The sequence below is a fragment of the Desarmillaria tabescens genome (genome assembly GCF_030435595.1).
Source record: "Desarmillaria tabescens strain CCBAS 213 chromosome Unknown EV420scaffold_6, whole genome shotgun sequence".
NCBI lineage: Eukaryota > Fungi > Basidiomycota > Agaricomycetes > Agaricales > Physalacriaceae > Desarmillaria > Desarmillaria tabescens.
In genome coordinates, this window is record NW_026848305.1 from 1250549 (window position 1) to 1271190 (window position 20642).

The 20642-nt window shown below is 47.8% G+C and overlaps 10 protein-coding genes across 10 annotated transcripts; 5 read left to right on the forward strand and 5 right to left on the reverse strand.

Annotated features, from left to right (window-relative positions):
- Positions 1 to 49: 49 nt before the first annotated feature.
- EV420DRAFT_1517588 (zinc-finger of the MIZ type in Nse subunit-domain-containing protein) lies at positions 50 to 1442 on the forward strand. Its single transcript, XM_060472014.1, has 6 exons — positions 50 to 462; positions 517 to 633; positions 684 to 806; positions 858 to 912; positions 965 to 1070; positions 1119 to 1442. The coding sequence occupies exons 1-6, from the start codon at positions 76 to 78 to the stop codon at positions 1330 to 1332; spliced, it is 1002 nt and encodes a 333-aa protein (XP_060335798.1). The 5' UTR covers positions 50 to 75; the 3' UTR covers positions 1333 to 1442.
- Positions 1443 to 2809, reverse strand: EV420DRAFT_1517590 (uncharacterized protein). Its single transcript, XM_060472015.1, has 5 exons — positions 2600 to 2809; positions 2446 to 2550; positions 2207 to 2386; positions 2088 to 2150; positions 1443 to 2038 (listed from the first exon to the last, which is right to left on the reverse strand). The coding sequence occupies exons 1-5, from the start codon at positions 2618 to 2620 to the stop codon at positions 1595 to 1597; spliced, it is 813 nt and encodes a 270-aa protein (XP_060335799.1). The 5' UTR covers positions 2621 to 2809; the 3' UTR covers positions 1443 to 1594.
- A 53-nt stretch (positions 2810 to 2862) lies between these two features.
- On the reverse strand, positions 2863 to 4298 carry EV420DRAFT_1058256 (uncharacterized protein). The gene is made up of 5 exons (XM_060465566.1): positions 3924 to 4298; positions 3740 to 3874; positions 3513 to 3689; positions 3429 to 3455; positions 2863 to 3382 (listed from the first exon to the last, which is right to left on the reverse strand). Exons 1-5 carry the CDS (start codon positions 3960 to 3962, stop codon positions 3080 to 3082), a joined length of 681 nt encoding a protein of 226 aa, XP_060335800.1. The 5' UTR covers positions 3963 to 4298; the 3' UTR covers positions 2863 to 3079.
- An 863-nt stretch (positions 4299 to 5161) lies between these two features.
- Positions 5162 to 6314, reverse strand: EV420DRAFT_1263182 (adhesion regulating molecule; the record flags this gene model as incomplete). The annotated part of the gene is made up of 7 exons (XM_060467157.1): positions 5162 to 5351; positions 5402 to 5546; positions 5602 to 5708; positions 5760 to 5896; positions 5944 to 5955; positions 6007 to 6099; positions 6150 to 6314. 7 exons carry the CDS (start codon positions 6312 to 6314, stop codon positions 5162 to 5164), a joined length of 849 nt encoding a protein of 282 aa, XP_060335801.1.
- Positions 6315 to 6399: 85 nt separating this feature from the next.
- On the forward strand, positions 6400 to 7147 carry EV420DRAFT_1517594 (uncharacterized protein). The gene is made up of 4 exons (XM_060472016.1): positions 6400 to 6497; positions 6550 to 6581; positions 6631 to 6937; positions 6992 to 7147. The coding sequence occupies exons 1-3, from the start codon at positions 6412 to 6414 to the stop codon at positions 6744 to 6746; spliced, it is 234 nt and encodes a 77-aa protein (XP_060335803.1). The 5' UTR covers positions 6400 to 6411; the 3' UTR covers positions 6747 to 6937; positions 6992 to 7147.
- EV420DRAFT_1517595 (Arl8a protein) lies at positions 6400 to 8144 on the reverse strand. The gene is made up of 15 exons (XM_060472017.1): positions 8051 to 8144; positions 7956 to 8001; positions 7853 to 7897; positions 7715 to 7802; positions 7641 to 7666; positions 7549 to 7580; positions 7474 to 7495; positions 7341 to 7421; positions 7223 to 7281; positions 7125 to 7158; positions 7063 to 7071; positions 6992 to 7017; positions 6631 to 6937; positions 6542 to 6581; positions 6400 to 6489 (listed from the first exon to the last, which is right to left on the reverse strand). Exons 1-13 carry the CDS (start codon positions 8089 to 8091, stop codon positions 6898 to 6900), a joined length of 549 nt encoding a protein of 182 aa, XP_060335802.1. The 5' UTR covers positions 8092 to 8144; the 3' UTR covers positions 6400 to 6489; positions 6542 to 6581; positions 6631 to 6897.
- A 107-nt stretch (positions 8145 to 8251) lies between these two features.
- On the forward strand, positions 8252 to 11777 carry EV420DRAFT_1517604 (mitochondrial protein Pet127-domain-containing protein). The gene is made up of 13 exons (XM_060472018.1): positions 8252 to 8649; positions 8701 to 9105; positions 9156 to 9225; positions 9275 to 9407; positions 9463 to 9609; positions 9663 to 9785; positions 9836 to 9964; positions 10021 to 10143; positions 10195 to 10292; positions 10353 to 10560; positions 10611 to 10803; positions 10857 to 11351; positions 11418 to 11777. The coding sequence occupies exons 1-13, from the start codon at positions 8385 to 8387 to the stop codon at positions 11564 to 11566; spliced, it is 2538 nt and encodes an 845-aa protein (XP_060335804.1). The 5' UTR covers positions 8252 to 8384; the 3' UTR covers positions 11567 to 11777.
- Positions 11778 to 11869: 92 nt separating this feature from the next.
- Positions 11870 to 14638, forward strand: EV420DRAFT_1517614 (uncharacterized protein). Its single transcript, XM_060472019.1, has 8 exons — positions 11870 to 11963; positions 12016 to 13478; positions 13540 to 13598; positions 13655 to 13775; positions 13824 to 13890; positions 13946 to 13982; positions 14037 to 14057; positions 14114 to 14638. Exons 2-8 carry the CDS (start codon positions 12113 to 12115, stop codon positions 14408 to 14410), a joined length of 1968 nt encoding a protein of 655 aa, XP_060335805.1. The 5' UTR covers positions 11870 to 11963; positions 12016 to 12112; the 3' UTR covers positions 14411 to 14638.
- On the forward strand, positions 14639 to 17821 carry EV420DRAFT_1517620 (uncharacterized protein). Its single transcript, XM_060472020.1, has 16 exons — positions 14639 to 14998; positions 15105 to 15356; positions 15404 to 15505; positions 15556 to 15576; positions 15623 to 15754; positions 15805 to 15999; positions 16045 to 16342; positions 16390 to 16476; positions 16524 to 16752; positions 16800 to 16940; positions 16990 to 17069; positions 17131 to 17214; positions 17267 to 17312; positions 17366 to 17403; positions 17461 to 17564; positions 17623 to 17821. Exons 1-16 carry the CDS (start codon positions 14645 to 14647, stop codon positions 17692 to 17694), a joined length of 2235 nt encoding a protein of 744 aa, XP_060335806.1. The 5' UTR covers positions 14639 to 14644; the 3' UTR covers positions 17695 to 17821.
- EV420DRAFT_1627547 (thiamine diphosphate-binding protein) lies at positions 17808 to 20420 on the reverse strand (the record flags this gene model as incomplete). Its single annotated transcript, XM_060476039.1, has 16 exons — positions 17808 to 18198; positions 18252 to 18365; positions 18418 to 18496; positions 18550 to 18642; positions 18694 to 18931; positions 18981 to 19121; positions 19176 to 19375; positions 19404 to 19485; positions 19542 to 19656; positions 19704 to 19803; positions 19853 to 19896; positions 19952 to 20029; positions 20087 to 20130; positions 20187 to 20228; positions 20278 to 20299; positions 20323 to 20420. The coding sequence occupies 16 exons, from the start codon at positions 20418 to 20420 to the stop codon at positions 17949 to 17951; spliced, it is 1740 nt and encodes a 579-aa protein (XP_060335807.1). The 3' UTR covers positions 17808 to 17948.
- Between the last annotated feature and the right edge of the window lie 222 nt (positions 20421 to 20642).

Here is a 20642-nt window from a genome sequence, read left to right on the forward strand (position 1 = left end):
ATACGTGACTGTGACAGCGCGGACGCGTTTGTGACAAATCGCGCCTTCGGTACTGCCTTTCCGCTCACCACTATCATGTCGTCGCGTCGCCGCACAAAAGCTCAAGAGTCTTCTGACATTGAGGAAGGCGCCACACAGGTGCCATACCGGGAGGATGTCGACATGGATGATGAAGATGAGCAACCTCGTCGCAGGACCAAAAGCAAGACGGAGAAGAAGCCTCAGGTCAATGGCAAACGTACAGGTCGACAAGAAGCCCGCGAACCAGACACAGACGACGAGGACCCCATCGATGTGGAGAACTTTGCTGACCAGCCACTCGGGGAAGGCGATCTCCAGAAGCTGAATGGGCTGTCGAGGGATTGGACGCTCATGACGGGGAAAATCCAGGAGCACTGTGGCGCCATCGACCGTGTCGCAGAAGCAATTCTTGAACATGGGAAAAAGGAAGTGGCAGAAAAGGTACGCACTTCCCTTCACTCGCATCTCTATCTATCTGAGCAAGCAAACTGTTAGGATCTTGGGGACATTGAACTATTAGTCAAGGGGTTCATTGATATCGAGGCAGAGATGCAATTCCATTCAGGCGCCCTAGATGACATACATGAGAAGCTATCTAAAGGGGAAACTATTGTGCGCCTTCTCATGTATCTCTCGTTAATGTCTCTCATGTTTCTCAACAGTGCGATGCTATACCCCGTTATAATACTGGCGTCTTGAAGCGTTCGCAAGAGTATTCTGCGAAGACCACGCGTCAAAAATATGCTAAAAATGAACGGTACAAAACTTTCAAGCAGGCCGTCTATGTAAGCCGCTTTCACCTCGATGTCGGACCCGAAAAATCATATTGTTAATAGGAAGTGGACCATCTCAATGAACCTATGCCACCTATGACAGAGCTGATAGCCAGAGGTTATTAATTTACCCTCTCTCAACGTCGTGTCCAGCTGAGTTGTTTGCATAGAAAGCGGAGATGAAAGTGACGATGACGACGATATCGAAGTTGGAGGTGTTACACAAGACTACAAGTGTCCTATTACTCTTCGCGTTATCGAAGAGCCTTATACATCGTTCGCCCTTTCTCTTTATTACGTCCCATTTCCTGAATATTTCCATAGGAAGATTTGTTCGCATTCCTTTTCCAAGGCTGCCATTCAAGAGATGTTCAAGAATGAACGGAGCGCGAAGAAGTGCCCTGCTTCTGGATGTAGAGCCTCATTCAGGCTCGTGGACTGTGTACCGAACAAAGACCTGGAAAGAAAGATCAAGGCCTATGAAAGGAGGAAGAAGCGAGCAGAAGAAGCGATAGAGGTGGATGAGGTGATTGAGTGAGGTGCTGTACGATTTGATGAAGAAAAGAACAGGAGACAATAGTATTCTGACCTTGATCCATTTAGTTTATATTATGTATGCAAGTGCCAACCCCTTATTGAAGTAGTGTAAGAGTGCTTAATGTCATATATATGAATTGGTTTTAGGACACAAGGGAACAAGAACAGCAAAGAAGCTCATGTTAATATGGATACAGTTGTGCCATGAAATTTGTAAACTTCGAAAAAAATGATACTCGAGCAATGCCATTGAAATGCTGTCATTACAGCAACGGACGGAGATTGTTGAGGGCTATCTTCCTGAGACCATCATGGCCATTCCTCCCTCCCATCCAATGGTACCCTTCACTGCGATCGAAAATCCAATCACGGAATTCCCATCTCAGGCTCCTTGCCGCCTGTTCCATTTGTTTCTGATCTTCACGAGCCCAAAACCTATCAACAAGCAGTCTGATATCCCAGGCGCAAGAGAAGACTGTCCGCTGCGGTAAAAGACCGACTTGGTGGTTCGGAAACGCCAGCGTAAACAAGGCATGGAAGACGATTGCGGAGCCTGAGATGATCATGAATGCAATAGTCATAGTGCGATAGAGCTGCCAGAGCAGGTCCGTCCAGCCAATCAAAAAGATAGAGAAGCACGCCAGATTCATGTAGGCGCTCGCCCCAACAACGAACGTGATGAAAGAGCGTTTGATGTACTCAGGAAACTGAATGTCATTTAATCACCATGCAGATCAGAAGATCCGTAAGACTTACGTTGGAGAATTTCTGGGTAATGGAACTTCGCGGATGCTCTCCCAGGGTGAAAATCAAGCCCGCCTATGTGCCGCAGGTGTCAGTACTAGACGGAGAAAGATGAAAATATCGACATTTACATCAGCTTCTTCAAGCATCGCTCTGCAGTGAACCAGGGTCATTACCGTAATAATAGCCATGACATAGGCCCCGGGTAGGAAAGCGTCAAATCGATGCTTGACTTGTACTGGGCCATGAGAAGACCGAAGACACAAGGCGTAAATCGCAAACGGCGTAATAATCAGCAAGAGACAGAAGGTCTGATTAATAGGAAGATTGCTATTCAGTTAAATGAAATATCCGTAGACGAGTCTCTTACCAGCATTAACTGAACTTCCAGCCTGGTGCCCCAACGTCTTAGCCGACGACGATCGTAGGCAGATGCCGTTCTGGCTACTGGCATCCTTACCGCTTCGATGTCACTCTGACGGAGAGAGTTAACAAGTATGGTGGGGAAAAGTAAAGTTGCTCACCCAGCACTTGGTGTCTGCCATTTGAGATGGGCGAAGAACTTGAAGTCAAGTCACCCTAGCCCGTCTGCATCGGATTTAAGAAGGAACCGGCCCTTGGATTCTAGACATTCCCACAGCTACATCACTGTTGCGAAGGAGTCCTCGTGCAGCATGCTAGATAGCGAGGTCTCGTGCTGGGTGCATGTTCATGGTCGTAAGTACTTACTAAAAGGACTCACAGCCACGATCGATCGTCTATTTTTGTCATTACTTCAAAGTTTGAGGAGTAATTAAATATAAGTTGCATTTATCTCTGCGGACCTCAAGTAAGGATAAAAAGGAGATCTACCATACGTAGTTGTGTATTTAAAAAGTCGATTGTATCGATACTTCGAGCTTGTACAATATTACAGCGTTATATCTGCGGAAGATATGAGCCCCTCGCAATGCTTTGAATTGACTTCGTAGCATGCAGCTGAGAATTCTAACGCAACCATCTGATTACAGGGTCGGTGCAAGAGCAGCCATCTTCTTTTCCGAAACAGCGTCCCGAAGGTTAGACACGGCAGAAAAGACGTTTCGCTTGAAAAAGGTGTTGGTTTTGATTTGGGGGATCATGGAGAGGATGGTATGAACAAGGACGGCGGTGGAAAATGCAATTCCAAAGGCGATAGTGGGAGTGGGGTAGTATTCAAGTAACAGGGAGCCGCAACCTGCACCATATGCCGAGACACAGCCGAAATTGATAGCGCTAGAGTGCTTAGAAACCCTAGAAATGTACCAGAGTTTCGCATTTTGGAAGACCTGGGAAAGAGTCAGCAACTTAAGCATACCTAGGCGAAATACGCACGTCTTTTCCGGAATAGAGCACATCCACCTAGAGTAGCAATATACGTGAGGAGGGAGATATCACTGTTAGCCCAGAGATCCTTACGTTAGATTTCACCAGCAAGCTGCGAGCATGAGCAATCGTCAGCGCCGCCATGATGGTCGCGACGAAGGTGGCTGGGATAATGGTCTCGAAAGATGCAGAAATTTGATCCAGGTGACGAAGCTGGAGTAAAAGCATCGGCAGCGCGAAGGGAGCGGTGGCCATCAAGAGCAGGGTGGTCTATATTAACTATCAGAGCCGTGAAAAGAGCCGACATGCGAGGTACTCACGGCGAACAACTGCAACCTCATCCTAACCCTCATGCGGGACGCACTGTAGCGTTCATAGGGTGTCGCTTGCTTGACCGCGTAGATCGAACCAGTCCGGAGATCATGAGTCTCCTTGATGCCAAGCTGCTCCTGCATCTATAGGTTGATAAGTCTATGGAGGTAAGTCAAGGACGGCAGCACTCACGGAAGTCCTCTGCCAGTGAGATTGAGGAATGAATGCCATTTGAATGGTAAACGTTGTGTTTGCGTGGCCTGCTCATTTTAAACCGAGGTCGCTGTAGTATGGATGTACCCGCTACCGGGTACTACCTTGGGTAGGGTCATAGGTAGCCTACTGCTCTGTGATTGTCGTCCACCATTTTCTCGTTTTAGATTGACTAAGTAGACCCAGGTATTGGCGATGAGTGGCGGGCGCTGGAATCCTTTGCGTCTACTGAGATGTACTATCGGCCCGGTCACGATTTCATGCGCCTAGGCTCAGGTCCGAAGCAGAATCTACTAACTCCTCGGATCGTGACATTCAGAAAATAATTTTGCTTGAGCCGGCTATGAGAACAGCGGTCTGATTAGATGTTTTATTTCGTTCGGAAGCCGAATGACTGGCCGAGGAGCAGAGGGTACAAGGGTGGAACGTCAAAAACTGAAAAAATTGAAGGAAAGCATGCCATGATAATGCTCATGCTTCGTATGGTCAGTAGGTGACTTCTGAAACCAGGCTAAAGAAAGTCGAATATGATTACTATTTCAAACTTCGTGGGTCCAAGATTATTCCACAAACCGCAGCACAAACACGTCATTGAAATCTCGTTTGGTGTTCCTCAGAATGATGTATCGTCCCTCGGTATCAGTACCCCGGGAAGGGTCGAGAATTTAATCATCATGGCGGCTAGTTCTACGTTTAGAAACGACCGTTAACACAGGCTCAACGGGAAGTGTGTTGGCGAAAAGGAAACGTATAAAGGTAGCTATTGAGTCTCTATCAGTTATGGATGATCACAGGAAGTGGAGGGGAAATAACATCCATTTGTACATTTTGTTGTTTGCAGGATGCTCGCTGGAAACCATCCGGCCGGAATTGATGACCTAGACATACAGACCACGCTCAGCGCTCGAAAAACCCCATTTTTTCCCCTGCAGTCTAGCCTTGGTAGCACTGTAGGGCCGCAATAGTGGGCTGAAGTTGGCACAAGGGCCTATTGACACTGGACAAGCAGCTCACGTGTAATAAAAGGGTGCGGTACGCGGTTTCGTCGAGCCTGGAAGTAAGTCATAATGAAACACTCGGAATAACGCGAGTGGCAATCATCAGCAGTGAGATAGAGTAACTTGCCCAGGGCATGAGAGAACCGTCTGGATTTACGTCCAATCAATATTAACGCTGGGTGGAAGAGCCTTGTATAAAAAATGTGATACTCATGTACTTCAATCTGTATCCATCTGGTCCTCTCCTGCTTGATTCTGGCTATCCGCCTGTTCTTGCACAGCACGTAGGAATGGGCCAATTCCTGTACCTGCTTCTTCCGGTAACCCTAGCCCTCTCACAAGCCCACCCAAAAGGCCAGTCCTCAATGCTTGATCGAAGTTCGAAACAGCAGCTCGAAATTGTGGAGAACTAAAGCTCACGTTAACCTCAGTTATACCGGGTTAAGTAGACGAACATACCCAATCACGCGCCGGACGGCTTCTGGCGTAGGAGGTGTTGGGAGGTCAGGCGGCAGATGAGGGAAAAGCGCTGGAATGAGTGAAGGGTGAGTAGTGAATAGTGGGGTGATATTCTCGGGTGTAAGGATGTCGGAGAGAGACATCTCTGCAGGCAAATGATTATTCGTCAGGCCGATTCATAGCGAGGTTATCAGACGCACCTGGGATGCCAGACTGAGCGCCGCCCGTCCCTGCTGTCATTGACGTAAGTATCGATTGCAATTGTTCTAATTGTTCTGGCGTTGCTTGGAATTGTGAGGGAGCGGACCTAATATGAGGTCAACAACAAGGGCCAGTAGGTAATGAAGGTCAGGCGTACGATGAAGAGGCAGCTTGGGAGGACGTTGACGCTTGAGCCGACGTCGACGGTGATCCCCAGGTTGGAACAAATTCTGGATCCTCTAAAAGGCCATTCACATTGCGCACAAACTCGTCATCTCGTTCTGAAGAAGCATCCTGTAGGCGATGAGAATTCGTCGAGTAGTTATGCAAGTATCCATTACCTGCATCCAGAACTAATTAAAAAAATAAGACTCCGTTCTGCGATCGAAGAAAGGATAGCTCACAAAGTGTCTCTGATTCGACGAGGAGAATTTCAAAACATACGTGCGCCCTGCTGCTTTGATGAAACTTGCATCCGAGGGGAAAAGAATCAAGTCCTATATCTCCGTATTAGACAAGGATACACGTCAGACGAGATGGACAAGACCTCTTCGACATCATTGGTGACTCTGTTTTTCCAAATGAAATGCAAGAGTCCATCCTCTCCATTGGTGATCATAATAGCGCCCTTGCCAGCGACCGGGTCGACCATGTTTGTCCCTTCTCTTCTGAAAGCCCTGCCAGCCTTGAATGCGAGGAGAATATCGGCCATTGTGGTGGTGATGGTGGTGGTGGTGCAGATGCAAGCCAGCGACTACTACACGCGACGCTTCACCAAGATTTCAAACTCCGATTGTCTACTGCCCACCATGTACGACGATGCTCCAGGTTGGGGTCCTCCACCTCAGACCGGCGACATCGTCAAGGATGCCCTTCGGAAAGAACAACTCATCAAGTGGGATTCTATCTTTGCCGTCTTGCTGTGTCACTAATGTTTACTTCTCCAGAGAAATTGCAGCATCGCAGGACGACCTTCGCAGTGTGTATCTTAATCTCTCTTGGAACATCCAAGCTGATAGAGATCTCAGCATTATATGACAGGGTGCAAACTGTTCAGAAAGAAGTCGATAAGCTGACTTCTGGAAATGAAACGCTGCAAATGTATATCGACAATTTGACAGTTCAGATGGCGAAACGAAGATAAATGTTGGTTCCATAATCCAGGGCTTGATTAAGAAGACCACAATGTAACAGAATCCGATGAGATGCATAAAAACTAAGCGCAGAGAACGACCGTTGAATATAATAATTTAATTAATAGGACCTATGGAGAAGAGGGCTCGTAAAGAGCACAACTAGTGGCCTCGTTCGGACAGCCATTGCATAATAACGCCGCTTTTGCATGCAACGTTAGTAAACGTCCATCATAGAAGGTGAACAAAAACATACAGGTTGTGCTGACTTTTCATAGAGCACTGATGCGAGAATTAGATCGGCGGGAAAAGAGATGAAAGACATACCGAGTAACACTAGAAGAGCAATTCAATACGATATGAAGATCTCAACAATACAAGATACGTACTGAGACAGGTCTGTCGGTGATTTTATCCAGTTGCCTAGGAGAACGGTTAAAGAGAGCGATTAAAGCCATGTGAGTAGTATAATAGGCGCTCAGCTTACAGCTCCTTGATCAGTTCTTTCACAGAAGCATGGCCTTCGATATCACTCTTGTTGCCGAGCTGCGGGTTAGATTGAAGACTAAGTCGATCGGCCTCGGCGGAGTCACAGAAGGACTAACCACTAGCAAGGGAACACCGGCAAGTGAAGGTTGACCCAGTAGCTGATGCAGTTCGAACCGAGCACTGTTAAATTTCTCTTTCTGCTCCAGAGAATGATCAGGATCAGCATGACAGCAGCTAGTGAATACTCACATCCGCCGTATCGACAACGAAACTGTAAAGAAGACAATTTAGTAGAGAATGTGGATGGTAAGAGGCCGGACGCACACAATAGCGTCAACTCCGTTACAATATCGTTCCTTGAAGCAGCGTTACTGTTCCGAAGTAACTAGAAGACAAGTATCAATGATGCCACTCACCCACATGGACCGGAATTTGGGTTGCCCTGGGTACCATAAATAAGTAATACGGCCACATAGACAATTGAGCGTACCGGCAACGTCCCATATCTTGAAAGTTATGTTTCCCTTTCTAACCTTCCTAAAATTGAATGCGACAGTTGGCACGACGTCCTCACTCCACTGTATAGTTCTCATCAGAAGGATACGTATACAATTAGCGGTGAACTCACCTGTCCCGACCCAATGACATTCACAAATGACGTCTTCCCAGAGGCCTGGATAGCGTACAAGTCTTATTAACGCGAGAAAGTATTGACGATGTCAAGAGTTGACCTGTATGCCGATTACCGCTATTTCAGCTGACTTGGAGAAGAATATCCTTAGATAGGCGGTTTAGAGAGAAAAAATATCAAAAAATGAATGCTCACCCAATGAACCATTGCAATACCGATCCAAAGAATCCTGCCATCGCGTACAAGATAAGGGAACGAGGTGAGACGGTGTCTTCGAAAGAGAGCCCAGGGCCAGATGCACAGCGTGACACATGTCGCGTGACGTACGTGACAACATATCACATGACACAAATTGCCCATTTTGGAAGGATCCAATTTTTGTAACACTCGCGTTCTTTCTCTTCTCGTGCACCGTGCGGCCAAAATTGGCGCTTTCTACTGCCTTTCCTCACTGAAATACTTATTTAAATCCGACGCTCTGCCTGCCAAATTTCAGCCGACTCTGGCTCGCTTCGAGCGTGCCCCTTCTATGTCCTTCTTCCATACGGGCCTCACAAATCTGCCGGGACCGTCGTCAATATGTCGATCCTCACTCAAAACCATGGCCCGGCGCAAGCCATTGACCCAGACCAAATTCTTCCAGATGTCTCTTCAGTCTCAGGAAGCCCTGTCGGAAAATGCTAAAACGACCATCAGAGTCTTAGAGACTATCTCGAAAATGACGGTTGGGTCAAGTCGTTCACATGAAACGGGACTTTCAGAGAAAGAGTTTGTGACAGGATGGGGAGAAAATAGTGCGTGTATTAGCTGCTGGACCATTGGACTTCGCTAATTGAAGATTCAAGAGCTAACACCTCTTGTGGCCGATAAATTGGTACCCTCCGATGGCCCGTCACCAGCAGAACCTAAATCATACGTTTCAGAAACGGAGAAATGGGACGAAATCGAGGGCTTCAAGTTACACGTAGAGAGTAAAAGCTACCAAGCGAAGGTTTCCAAAGCATCCACCAAGGCTACCAAAGCAACTGTCAAAGGCGCGGCAAAGGGTACAAAGGTGAAGGTAAAAGCTCCCAAGACCAGGGCTGCTACTAAGGTGAAGGAAAAAAAGACGAAGAAAGCAAAGGCCGAGAAGAACGATGATATGGGATCAGACGAAGTAATAGCGGATCCAAAGCCGATTAAGTTGGCCCTTCCTTACGCTCACACGGCCGAGGGCACACTCTCCTCGACAGAAGGTCATGTTCTTCAAGGTATGGCCTACTAGTCTAATTAAATTCATTCTCATGGTATTCCTTCTCAGATGTAAAGCCTTTCGCGGCGCAGAGACCAGTGGCAAGGCTTTCTCACGGGTTGGATCGCGTTTTATTCAAGTTAGTCTCTTGATTCTCAAAATTTGAATAGATCTTGACGCTTAGATAGCCCTGGTGTTCATTGGTTACGCGATCCTAGATCGCATGTATATAATTTCTCTCCTAGCGTGGAGAAAATACCTCGCATCTTCGACTTCGCCTTTGAACGGCTTCCCGGTTTCACAAAGAGCTCGCGAGATGAAGTATGTGGTGTTAGCCTATCTATCTTTCTGTCGGTGCGAACTTCTCTCTAATTAGGAACTCTGGAATCTGGCCAATCGCGAAAATCGTAAATTCGCAGGATCGACGTCGTCCTTATCGGGCATGCTGTGCCAAATATACTTCCTCATCTCAGGAAATAAACCGGTCAATCTAGAAACACTCAGCCAAAACTTCCAACGTGCGGTACGTGACCTTGCCATTCACAGCTACCAAGACCTAACGGATCTACTTGTTAGCCCAATAATTTTACACCAGGTCAAAGAATGCCTCCAACCGTCGTATTTAACCACCGGAATGGCACCTATGCCATAGACTCCCATGCGGATACATTATCGGACAAGAATATCTTGACTTGGATGGTAAGATCACACGGAGGATACTCTCAATGACTTATCCACGTTTCCGGCAGGGTACCCTTCTTGAAAAATATTTAACCACTCCACTACCTGAATTCCCTACCTTTATGCGTACGGAAACACCCTATGTTGAGGCCGAGACGACCGAGAAGACTATGAGAGACGCCTTCCGATTTGCAAAGGTTGGTAGCCAAGTTCTATATCAGGAGACAAGTATTGACTATCATCAAAATGGCAGTCGAAAACGTTTGTCATGCGGTCTCAATTGGATTGTCAAGACCGTCGTCTACCAGGTACAGGCGTCTTCGACATTAAGACAAGGGCTTGTTTGCCTATACGGATGGATATCCTGAATTTTAAGGTTGGTATCAGTGACTGATCCCGGGAGTATTCGCTAAATTCGGTCATCTAGGAAAACTCTGGATACATAATAAAACAGCATTATGGCGTCATGGAAAGCTTTGAAAGAGAGTACTACGATCTCATCCGTTCTGCTTTCCTCAAGTACAGGTAAGCATTTCAATGGCTTCGTGCTGCAGCATCATTCATGCCCTATGCTTTCCCGTCTAGCTTCCAAGCACGCATTGGAAACATGGACGGCGTGTTTGTTGCATATCACAACACGGAACGCATGTTCGGTTTCCAATACGTATCGTTAGCAGAGATGGACGGCTGCCTTTACGGACAAACTGAAGGCGTCGGCGATCGTATATTCGACAAATGTGTTTCTCTACTCGAAGCCATCTCAGAAGAAGTTGTCAACTGCTTCCCAGGACAGGTTCGACCTTTCATTCTAGGTTTCTTTTGATATTGGCTGACTGAATGCAGTCGGTTAAAGCGACTTTTGAGACTGTAGCGTCCGACCTGAATGTATTCGTCCAACCTGCGGATTGGAAGCCTGAATCTCCCGAAGATAAATCTCCGATCAAGCAGTTGGTAGTCAGGTTGAAGCATTACCTTGGAGATTCCTCAAGGAAGGTGCCTGCCTACAAAGCTATTGAATATTCCCATATTGATGACTGTGAGTTTCATCTTGTTGCAGAACGCGGATAGTCTTGAATGTCTCTTTTCCAGGGATAACACACTGGACCATCGGTTTGACTGCGGATGAACATGAACACGAAATACGAGCCCAATTCAGAGCGACTCTGACCCGCAAGTTCCGTGCTCACTGTCTGCCGGAAGGCGTAAGCTTTGCGAACATCGCAGAGTTCTGGACGAATCTGAACTTCAATGGTCAACCACCCGACCCTGCGGAGGCTTTGTCTCCGGAGTTCTTCCTGGAAAACTTCACAGAGCCGGATGCTATGATCCTTATGCTTAGACAGGCGGCGAAGAACGGTCGTGCTGAGACAGAGCGATTGAAGGACCTCGACAAGAGCCGGCCTATCTATGTTCTTGGAGAAAGATTCGATGAAGCCGTTGCGCATGGAGGCCCTGATGCCGATGCTGATATGGAAGCTACTAGTGAAGAGGAGACCAGGATGCCGGAGAATATACGTGGTCCAATGGACGATGAAGAGTTTGCGGCAAAAAGTCTCTCCGGTGTTGCAAGAAATTCCTTGTCAGGTGAGGCTGTACTCAAGGCTGTTATAGAACATGCACCAGAAGAGAGCTCACTGTCAGCAAAAATAGACGGCTCTCAAGGTCCTGCAGAAGGCTCGGCTGAAGAGCCATCTCAAAGAGAGTCCTCAGGGACAAGTGTCCGGCTGCATTCGGAGACAGCACCCGAAACAGCCCCGCCTCAGAGACAGACCGACCTGCCGACAGATGGAGGTCCGTAGCCGATTTCTTTACCTCTTAGTCTCCTTCTGGGCCCTATCTGCCGCCACAATCATTAATAACGAGACCATCAGATGAGGTCACTACCGGTGATGAGACACAGAAGTAGTAGCCTGGATGTTTCTCGTACATGTACTAGACGTTCCTTTTGTAGTATCTTGTACTCGATATACACTACTCCCACAAATTCTTACGGTCCGAACTTCGAAGGCAGATCGTCGTTGGATTTCGCTTACCGGGACCGGTGGCTGTGCACCCATGATAAGGGGAAATGAATTTAGACTCGGCCTGTCACCTTGCCAGAGACAGTGACGACCCGCCTTTTTTTCTCATTCTTGCCGCTGTTACCTGAATCCAGGACGATATTGACACCAGGTACTCCGATTATCGATGACTAGTGTACGTATACCATCTGCCAAGCCATCGCGTTACCTCACAAAAGATGCTATAGGACACCGCCAAGACCCAGAAGTTGTTTGTACAGGTATGCTGATTTCCTGATTTTCTTGGCTGAGTGTTTCACTCGGGGCACCGGTACCGCACAAAGCATGTCCACTACAGAAAGCAAAAGGCGTAGCTGGTATGCGAAATACACTCCAGGCAGTCGGCCGAGCAGCAGCGCTGGGCAATCTAGTCGACCAGGCAGCAGTGCTGGGCATTCTAGTCGACCAAGCAGCAGCGCTGGCCTACCTGTACCCACTGAGGGCGTCGAGCTTTCCATGACTTCACCACCATCATTCATGGCATCGTCCGTGAATTCGTCTTGCGGTGGCAACGGTGCTTCGCCCGAGGCGCATGTCATCGAGACACCACCCCATTCTCGTCCTTCTACGCCACGCAGATGGTCTGCATCACCTTTACTTACATCTTATTCCAAATCACAGCATCTCGACAATGAGGCCTCGCAGCTCATCGCCAACGCCCTAGAACGAACAAATTCGGCGCAACAATCTGCGCATACATCACCCAAGACTGCCGACAGCTCTCTGAAGTCTGGTTCTTTCGGTCGTATGGCCTTCAGCTCCATGATTGGGGGACTGTCTTCATTGTCACTCACTCGAACGAATACGAATTCGAGCTTGAACAGCATGGTCGAAGAGAAGGAGAAGGAAAAGAAGGAGGACAAGGAGAGAGGGCGGACGCTTTCCAAGATGATGAACGTGCGTTCCGCTTCTCAGACTCCTGCCGCCTCAGAGCCACCGTCTCGAAGTCAATCTCGTGCACGTTCTCAATCCCCGTTCTCCTTCCGTCGTTTTCGACATCGAGAGACATCGCCAACTCCGCAGCCCCTCCCTCTCGGACAATCTGATGTTGACTTGTCAGATTCGGCCTCGAGTATCCGTCCCCGTAATGCATTCGTATTGACTGACGCTGATGACTCCGGTGATGACACCGTTGGTGACGACGGGGAGACCGAAGATGACGACTGGACCGACGATGATATGTTTGATCCTGTGACTGAGCGCAATACCGAGCGTAATGCCTTCATTGAGCCTGCTGTTGGAGATACAACTCTCCCTGGTGGAGACGAAATAGATGTGGACCCTGACCCTCTTGGAGAAGGTGTTAACGTCGTTGTCCCTCCTGAACCGTACTTCCCCAGCACCTTGAACTACGGACGCAGTGTTGGAGGATCTATCAAAGGCAGGCGGAATCCCAGGCGGAGAAAGTCAGTGAAACACGAGCCTCCTCCACTCCAGACGTCGCGTCCTGTGTTCCAAAGGGATCGTTGTACCATAACCATCACCCAAGGCGATCCCGAAGCAATGCTCGATGGCCGACGGCCGAAACGCTACGTAGTTGCTAGCGACATGAGTGAGGAGAGTCGGTATGCAGTTGAATGGGGTATTGGTACTGTGATCCGAGATGGCGATGAAATGCTGATCGTTACGGTGGTCGAAAACGAAAGCAAGGGTACGTCGATCCTAGCGGCAATGATGTGCGATTATCGAGCTTATCTTTTGCCTTCTTTTAGTGGATCCAGCTATCCCCAATGCGGCTGACCGTGCTATCAAATTGAGAAGTCAGCAAGAGGTAAGCTATTCACTATGATATATATCATGGCTGCTAACCTGTATCTTCATTTCCAGAGACAAGGTTTAGCTTATATTCTCGCCCGTCAGGCCACGGGTTTATTGCAACGCACCAAGTTGAATGTTACTGTGCGCTGCCAGGCATGGCACGCTAAGAACTCTAGACATATGTTGTTAGGTAAGGCGTAAGCAGGTAGCTGTTGAGCAAGGGTTGACTATAGTTAAGATATCGTGGACCATTTCGAGCCTATAATGATGATTGTAGGATCTCGTGGGGTGGGACAACTTAAGGGGTATGCCTTCCCCATACCTTATCTTTTTATCCGTTCTGACCCAACACGTTCCTAGGATTCTTCTCGGATCCACATCCAATTATCTCATTCAGGTGTGTTTTTGACTAATACCGGTATTCAACGCACTAAAACTGTTTGCTTATCAGAAATGTTCAGTACCGGTGATGGTCAGCGTCACTGTTTATGTTTTCCGAACGTATCGCTTATTTTCCGGGGTGTATAGGTTGCTCGTCGCCGGCTCAAGCGTCCTCCGAGACGGTCAGCGCATCTTGCCAAGCATCGTGCCCGTGTGTCCCTCGCAGAAGCTGGAATCGATCGTGTTGCAGCCAAGGTTGATCAAGATGTGAAAGTCATGCGTGATGAAATACAGCGAGATGATGACCGTCGTGATGCTGCGGGTAGCGCAGGCAGATTTGCGACGGGGCACGGATCGGTGCACGACGTCGAAGAAGAGGCTGATGGGGAAGATGAGGTCGACGATGAAGATGATAGCCCAACTGGTGTTAAGGTGGCTGGTTAACTGCGCTTTTTGTTCCCTGGGACTTTGATCTACGTTCGCCAAGTATTGGGCCAAGCACTACTTTTATAGATAGCTTTATTTATTCAACTTAATAGTACTTAGCCGGGAAGCATACAAGTATATTCGTGCCATTTTGCTGACGGGGAACACTGAGTAATAGTGATGACAGAATATTATTGATAAGATAAAGTGCCGACCGGGATGATCGACAGTTTTCTTTCCTCTGCATGGTAGATGTCTGTTCGACATCTCGGTCGATATTCTCGGCTCCTGCCACCGCCTCTGTACTCAAAACGGACATTGGGATGGGGAGGAGCACTGGCTGTTGGGCTCGTCGCCACCAGCTGTCGATCAGGTTGTGGAGATTTCCGGAGAGTCACGCTGAACACTCTCTTTAGGTTATACAGCACTTCTCTCTTCTCTACCCCATTCACTTCGTCAATGTCTCTTACTCCTCCTCAGGCGCCTCCAACATGGGACCATACCCCAGAGCAGATACTGAGCATTACCAAGGAAGCTATCGAAAAGGATCGTGCAGCAATGGACAAGGTCGGCAGTGTGTCAGCCAAGGAGGCTGATTTCAAATCGGTATGTAGTTCCTGGCCTTGGACTTATCCTTGATATCTCAACTTTGGTTAGGTTTTTGTAAGGATCGTGCTATGTTCGATTGGGCCAAGTATTGATCTCGCTTCAGCTTCCTTTGGCAGAGGCAGAAACTGCATTCGATACTGTCGTAGAGCCTCTGTCTTTCTACCAGAATGTTTCTCCATCCAAAGAACTTCGGGACGCTTCCAATGATGCTGAATCTATCGTTCGCGACTACGGTGTTGAATCATCTATGCGTCTGGACGTCTTCCACGCTAAAGTGGCTGCGGAGAAGAATATCAAGGAATCTGGTGCTTGGGACAAGTTGTCTCCGGAAGAACAAAGGCTCATAGAGAAGATGGTTAGTTATCCTGCCTCGTCAAACCGCTGTACTCTTATAGGCTCTAGGTTCTGGAAGGGACACGCGCTGGTCTTGCTTTACCTGACAAAGAGCGAGCCGAACTAATGGACCTCAAAAAGGAGCTATCCAAGGTTTGCTTGGATTTCAGCGTAAGTTACTTATGCCATGTTCTAGTGCCTTTACTCATTGGCTGGTCCAGAAAAACTTCAATGAGGAGAATGTAAGTCGTTCCATCTCGTTTCACGCTTATCCTGACTCCTTTGTAGAGCGTCATCTCGTTCACTCTCGAGGAGCTTGACGGTGTACCTTCGGACGTGATTTCCGGATATACCAAGCGTTCGGAAGGTTCGAAGGAAGTATACGACGTCACTTACAAGACCCCTGATATATTCCCTGTCGTATGTATAGTTGCATCTATGCAAACGCGATTTGATATATGTCTTTTTAGTTCAAATATGCGAAGAACCCGACGACGCGTCAACGAGCTCAAGAAGGCCATGAATCACGACTTTCGATCAACGTACCTCTACTGACCAAGGCGCTAGAGCTGCGCCGTAAGATTACCTCGCTCCTGGGCTACAAGACCTGGGCCGACTACATCACCGAAGTGAAGATGGTCAAAACCGCAGACAACGCACAAAAGGTTAATACAGTTGTTTATCTACTTTGAAGCTAACCTTTTCCGTAGTTCCTTGACGATTTGGAGCAAAAGCTTCGACCTGTCGGATTGAAGGACAAAGAAACCCTCCTCGCTCTGAAGAAGCAGGAACACGAGGAAACTGGTATTCCCTTCGACGGGGAGTTTTATGTTTGGGACTACAGATACTATGATCGAATGTTTATTGAGAAGACACTCGATCTCGATGACTCGCTTGTCAAGGAGTACTTCCCTGTCTCCGTTGTCATCCCCACCATCCTCTCCATCTACCAGAATCTACTAGGTGTTCAATTCGAGGAGATCAAAGGCGGTTCAACTTGGCATCCAGGTAAGGACAATCATTTTTTCTAAGACAGGAGGCTGACGATCTATCAGACGTCCAGCAGTTTGCTGTCTGGGAAAAGAACGCTAAAGACGAGTCTGATTTCGTTGGGTATTGCTACCTTGACCTTTTCCCGCGTGGTATGTGTGCAGCCACTTCAAAAGCCCCTGAGATTCATGTCCGACAGCCTCCAAGTATTCACACGCAGCTGTGTGGCCTCTGCTTCCCGGTTATGACCTTCCCGATGGTTCAAGGAAGTACCCCCTCGCTGCGATGGTTGCTAACCTTGCAAAGCCGACACCGGATAAGCCCGCAATCATGAGGCACGACGATGTTGTCACTTTCTTCCACGAGATGGGACATGTCTTCCACGGCCTGCTGAGCCGAACCAAATTCTCGAGGTTCCATGGCACAAGGTTCGTCTTGCCCGGTTTAACGATGTGCAGTAATTAATTATCTGTAGTGTGGCGCGGGATTTCGTTGAGGCGCCTTCTCAGATGTTGGAGAACTGGTGCTGGGAACCCAAGGTTCTGCAAAAGATGTCTAGTCATTATAAGACCGGTGAACCTCTGTCACCTGAGCTTATTGACAAACTTATCAAAAGGTCTGATCATAACTGCGTATATTTCACTCCATTAATCCTCTTCATCTAGTCGGTACGTCAATGTTGGCCTATTCTACCTTCGACAGCTCTTTTTCGCCAAATTCGATATCAAAGTACACACGGACCAAGGTGGGGGTGCATATTGCAATGTACGAATCCTCGGACTCATCATTTTGCGATGATCAATCAGAGGACGCGGACTATACAAATCTCTGGAACGAACTCAGGGAGTCCATCTCGCTAGTCAAGGCCGGTAAACCATGCCCTGGACAAGGTACCTTGCATGCAGTTTAGCTTCGCCCCTCTTCGGCTAAACATGGTTCTAGGCACTTTCGGACACATTACAGGGGGCTACGATGCAGGGTACTACGGGTATGGGTATTCAATTAATTTTGAGGGCAAGCACGTTGCTGATGCATCGTTAGGTACACGTACTCGTTGGTGTTCGCAGCGGACATGTATGGTGCGTGATCATCATGATTTAGATGCCTCATGTACCCACTCTGGACTATTACTGCAGCTACTGTATTCAAAGCTGACCCGCTCGATCCTGCCCGGGGCAAACGCTACCGTGACAAGATATTACGTGCTGGCGGAGGCCGAGAAGAGCTCGATTCTTTGAAGGTTTGTTTTGGTTCATCATTGTCTCGATTTAATAGATGCTGAGTACGATTTCTATTAGGACTTTTTGGGTAGGGCACCCGACAATGATGCTTTCTTAAAGGAGATCTTTCCATCAAAGTCGAGTCTGTAACGGTGTGCTAGCAAGCGGGATATAATGGACAATCTGTATGATGTAGTGCTGATGGTGGTTCTTGTAGTATTTGTGCAAACATCTGAATAATATGATGTAGAACATAAATTCTTTGAAAGAAAGCAGCATTTGTTCATTTCATTTGCAAGAGTCTATATATCTAATAACCAAAAAGTACAACCAGTGAGGTAATTTGCCAATCATCGTTTAAAACAAGATATCTATCGTCAAAGAAAGCATACGAAGTTTGTCCTTTACTTGGTGTAAGCGTTGGTCTTGCCACTCAATTCGGCTTGGACCTTCAGTGCTCGAGGAGCATCGTGCATAGGCATTACGACCTCGACAAGCTGGATCTTGTTGGCGCTAGCAAACTCTGAATCGTCCAGAAGATTCGACAACTCCTCCTTGGTGTTAGTAGTATAGGACTTTGAGCGCGTCCCGTCGAGGTCACCTAGAGTTTCAAGAAGTGACGTCCATTTCCAGTTCGTGATGTCATTGTATTTTCTGGAATTGTTTGCTTAAGCTGCGCACAGACGAAGAGAGAAAAAGATACTAACCGTGTTTCTCCATGGATATACCGTTCGATGGTATAGCCACTGTTATTCAAAACAAAGATGATAGGCTTGAGGTCTTTGCGAATCATAGTTGAGAGCTCTTGCGCTGTAAGTTGACTAAGAGATTACAGTCAACGTTTGATCCAAACAAGATCAGACAAGTACCCACAGACTACCATCACCGACAAAGAGAACGACACGACCGAGGTCCTTGTCCTTTGCAGCCAACGCAGCCCCGAGACAGCTTCCTGTAACAATGTCATCATTACTGCCGAAGATTCCAGAACGGACTGAGACTCACCAACGGACCAACCGATACTTCCCCAGAAGACCTGGTTAAGCAAAATCGAATCGTTTGGCAATGGCACGTCCAAAATACCGAAATTCGAGGTACCTGAAAACAAACAGTAAGTCAAGAATGGATACGCGAAAAGGTGATACTTACCAGTTTCTGCGACGATAACATCCTTGGGCCTAAAGAATTTGGCCATCGTGGGCCAAAACCAAGATTGGGAGATAATATTGTCGTCTTCCTGAGGTACGACCGCACGGAAAGGCGGAACATCGTATCTTAGTGCTGCACTCTTGTAGGCTTCAAGTCTACTGGTCAACTTAGGAAGTAGATCTTTCATGCCGATGCCCGGATGATCAGAATATTGAACTTTGGTCCACGACGAATGTAACTATAGAAGCATGAATACACCATGCAATAAAAGGTAAAAGAATGCATACCTCAACAGTGCGCGCAGTGGGGATCCTATACGTGAAATTGCCACTGTTGTAGTCACTCTTCAAGCTACCAAGGGATAAAATGAGTTTCGCCGACTCAATCTTCTCCTTGATCTCAGGGTGACTGATGGATCCAACATAAATCTATGACGCAATGTTAGTGCGTGCGTGCGACTACACAGGCCAGAGTATACTCACACCCCCGAAACGTTCCCAGCTCTCATTTATAGCTGTCTTTCCCATAGGTGCAGCGTATACGGGGAACCCGGTCTTCCTAACCAGCTCCTTCGTCTCTTTGCGCGCGTGATGCCTGACAACACACGCGTCGAGGAGGATAACCACGTTACCATCCGCCGCTTTTACGAGTTCCTCGATCTTGTCCAATACAAACGCCTCAACTTTCAGGCTCATTCGGCGGCGGAATACCGGACAGAGGTATTTTAAGACGCGCTGACGATATTTTATCATATACGATATCCGTTGGCAGGGTCAGGTAAACAGGGCGGGCCTTTAAATTACCGGGTAAGACTTTATAACCAGAGAAATATGACTATATAACGTTACCTTTGTCATACATTCAGTTAGGAGATTATCGATTTCGACCGCGGCGGTGGCAGGATTGGTGAGGTACGCCTGGGCTACACTGAACTGCTCAGCAACCTTCATATATGCGTCATATCTACACGGGGTTAGCCACATGACAGTCGAAGTGGTCAGGGGACTCACCTTCCATCACCGAGAGTATGATGGAGCATCGGTTTAGTCTTTTGTTGCATAGTGCTAGGGACGCCAGCAATATGAAGGACAGGAACCATCTCGGAGAAAGCTAAATAATGGTGAGGCTAGACTCCCAAATTCGCTGTGGAAGAGCGTACCTCCTGCAATACCATTGGTCGCTGACAGTTCTCCAACACCAAACCTATAAATATGATATTGGGAACGGCGCGTCGCGATAGCGGTAATAGAACCCTCACGTCGTCAATATGACCCCAATACTCTGTTCTTTCACGCGGCCAAATCCGTCGGCAGCATAAGCCGCGTTGAGTTCATTACTATCAGATGGAATAGGTCAGGTCAGGAGTCGTTTGCGAGAACGGAAAGATGCGTACCAGTTACCGACCCAATCGATGGTAGGATGGTCCTCCACCAGATCCTAGATACCGCGCAGCTCGTATACCGAACCTATCAAACGAAATATGGGTGTCTCACCAAGAAGCCCAGGTTGAAATCTCCAGGTAGGCCGAACATGGACTTTATCGCAGGGTGAGGGACGCGACGATAAGGACGATAGCGAACTGACCGTGACGCCTAATTGTGCCAGCCTAGCGAGTAGGTATTGACCTACATAATCTGTTCTGAGCCATCCTCGACCTTGAGCGCCTGAAGCTCGAGCTTGAGGCGGTTGATCTCGGCTTGGGAAGCAGTGTCTGTTGATGAGGACATGATGGTAGAGTTGAAAGAGTGAGAATGGCGATGAACACCGTTTGTCTCTGGGTTATATACGGATCCGGGCTAAATAGAACACGGAAGCACCGAAGCAGGGCTCGGTGACGATTATTGGTCTCGGCTGTGACAATTGATGACGACAATTGAATACGGTAAGCGACGGTCAGGTCTCCGTCGTTCCAGACCATAACACACACAGGTATACATATATTATGTTGC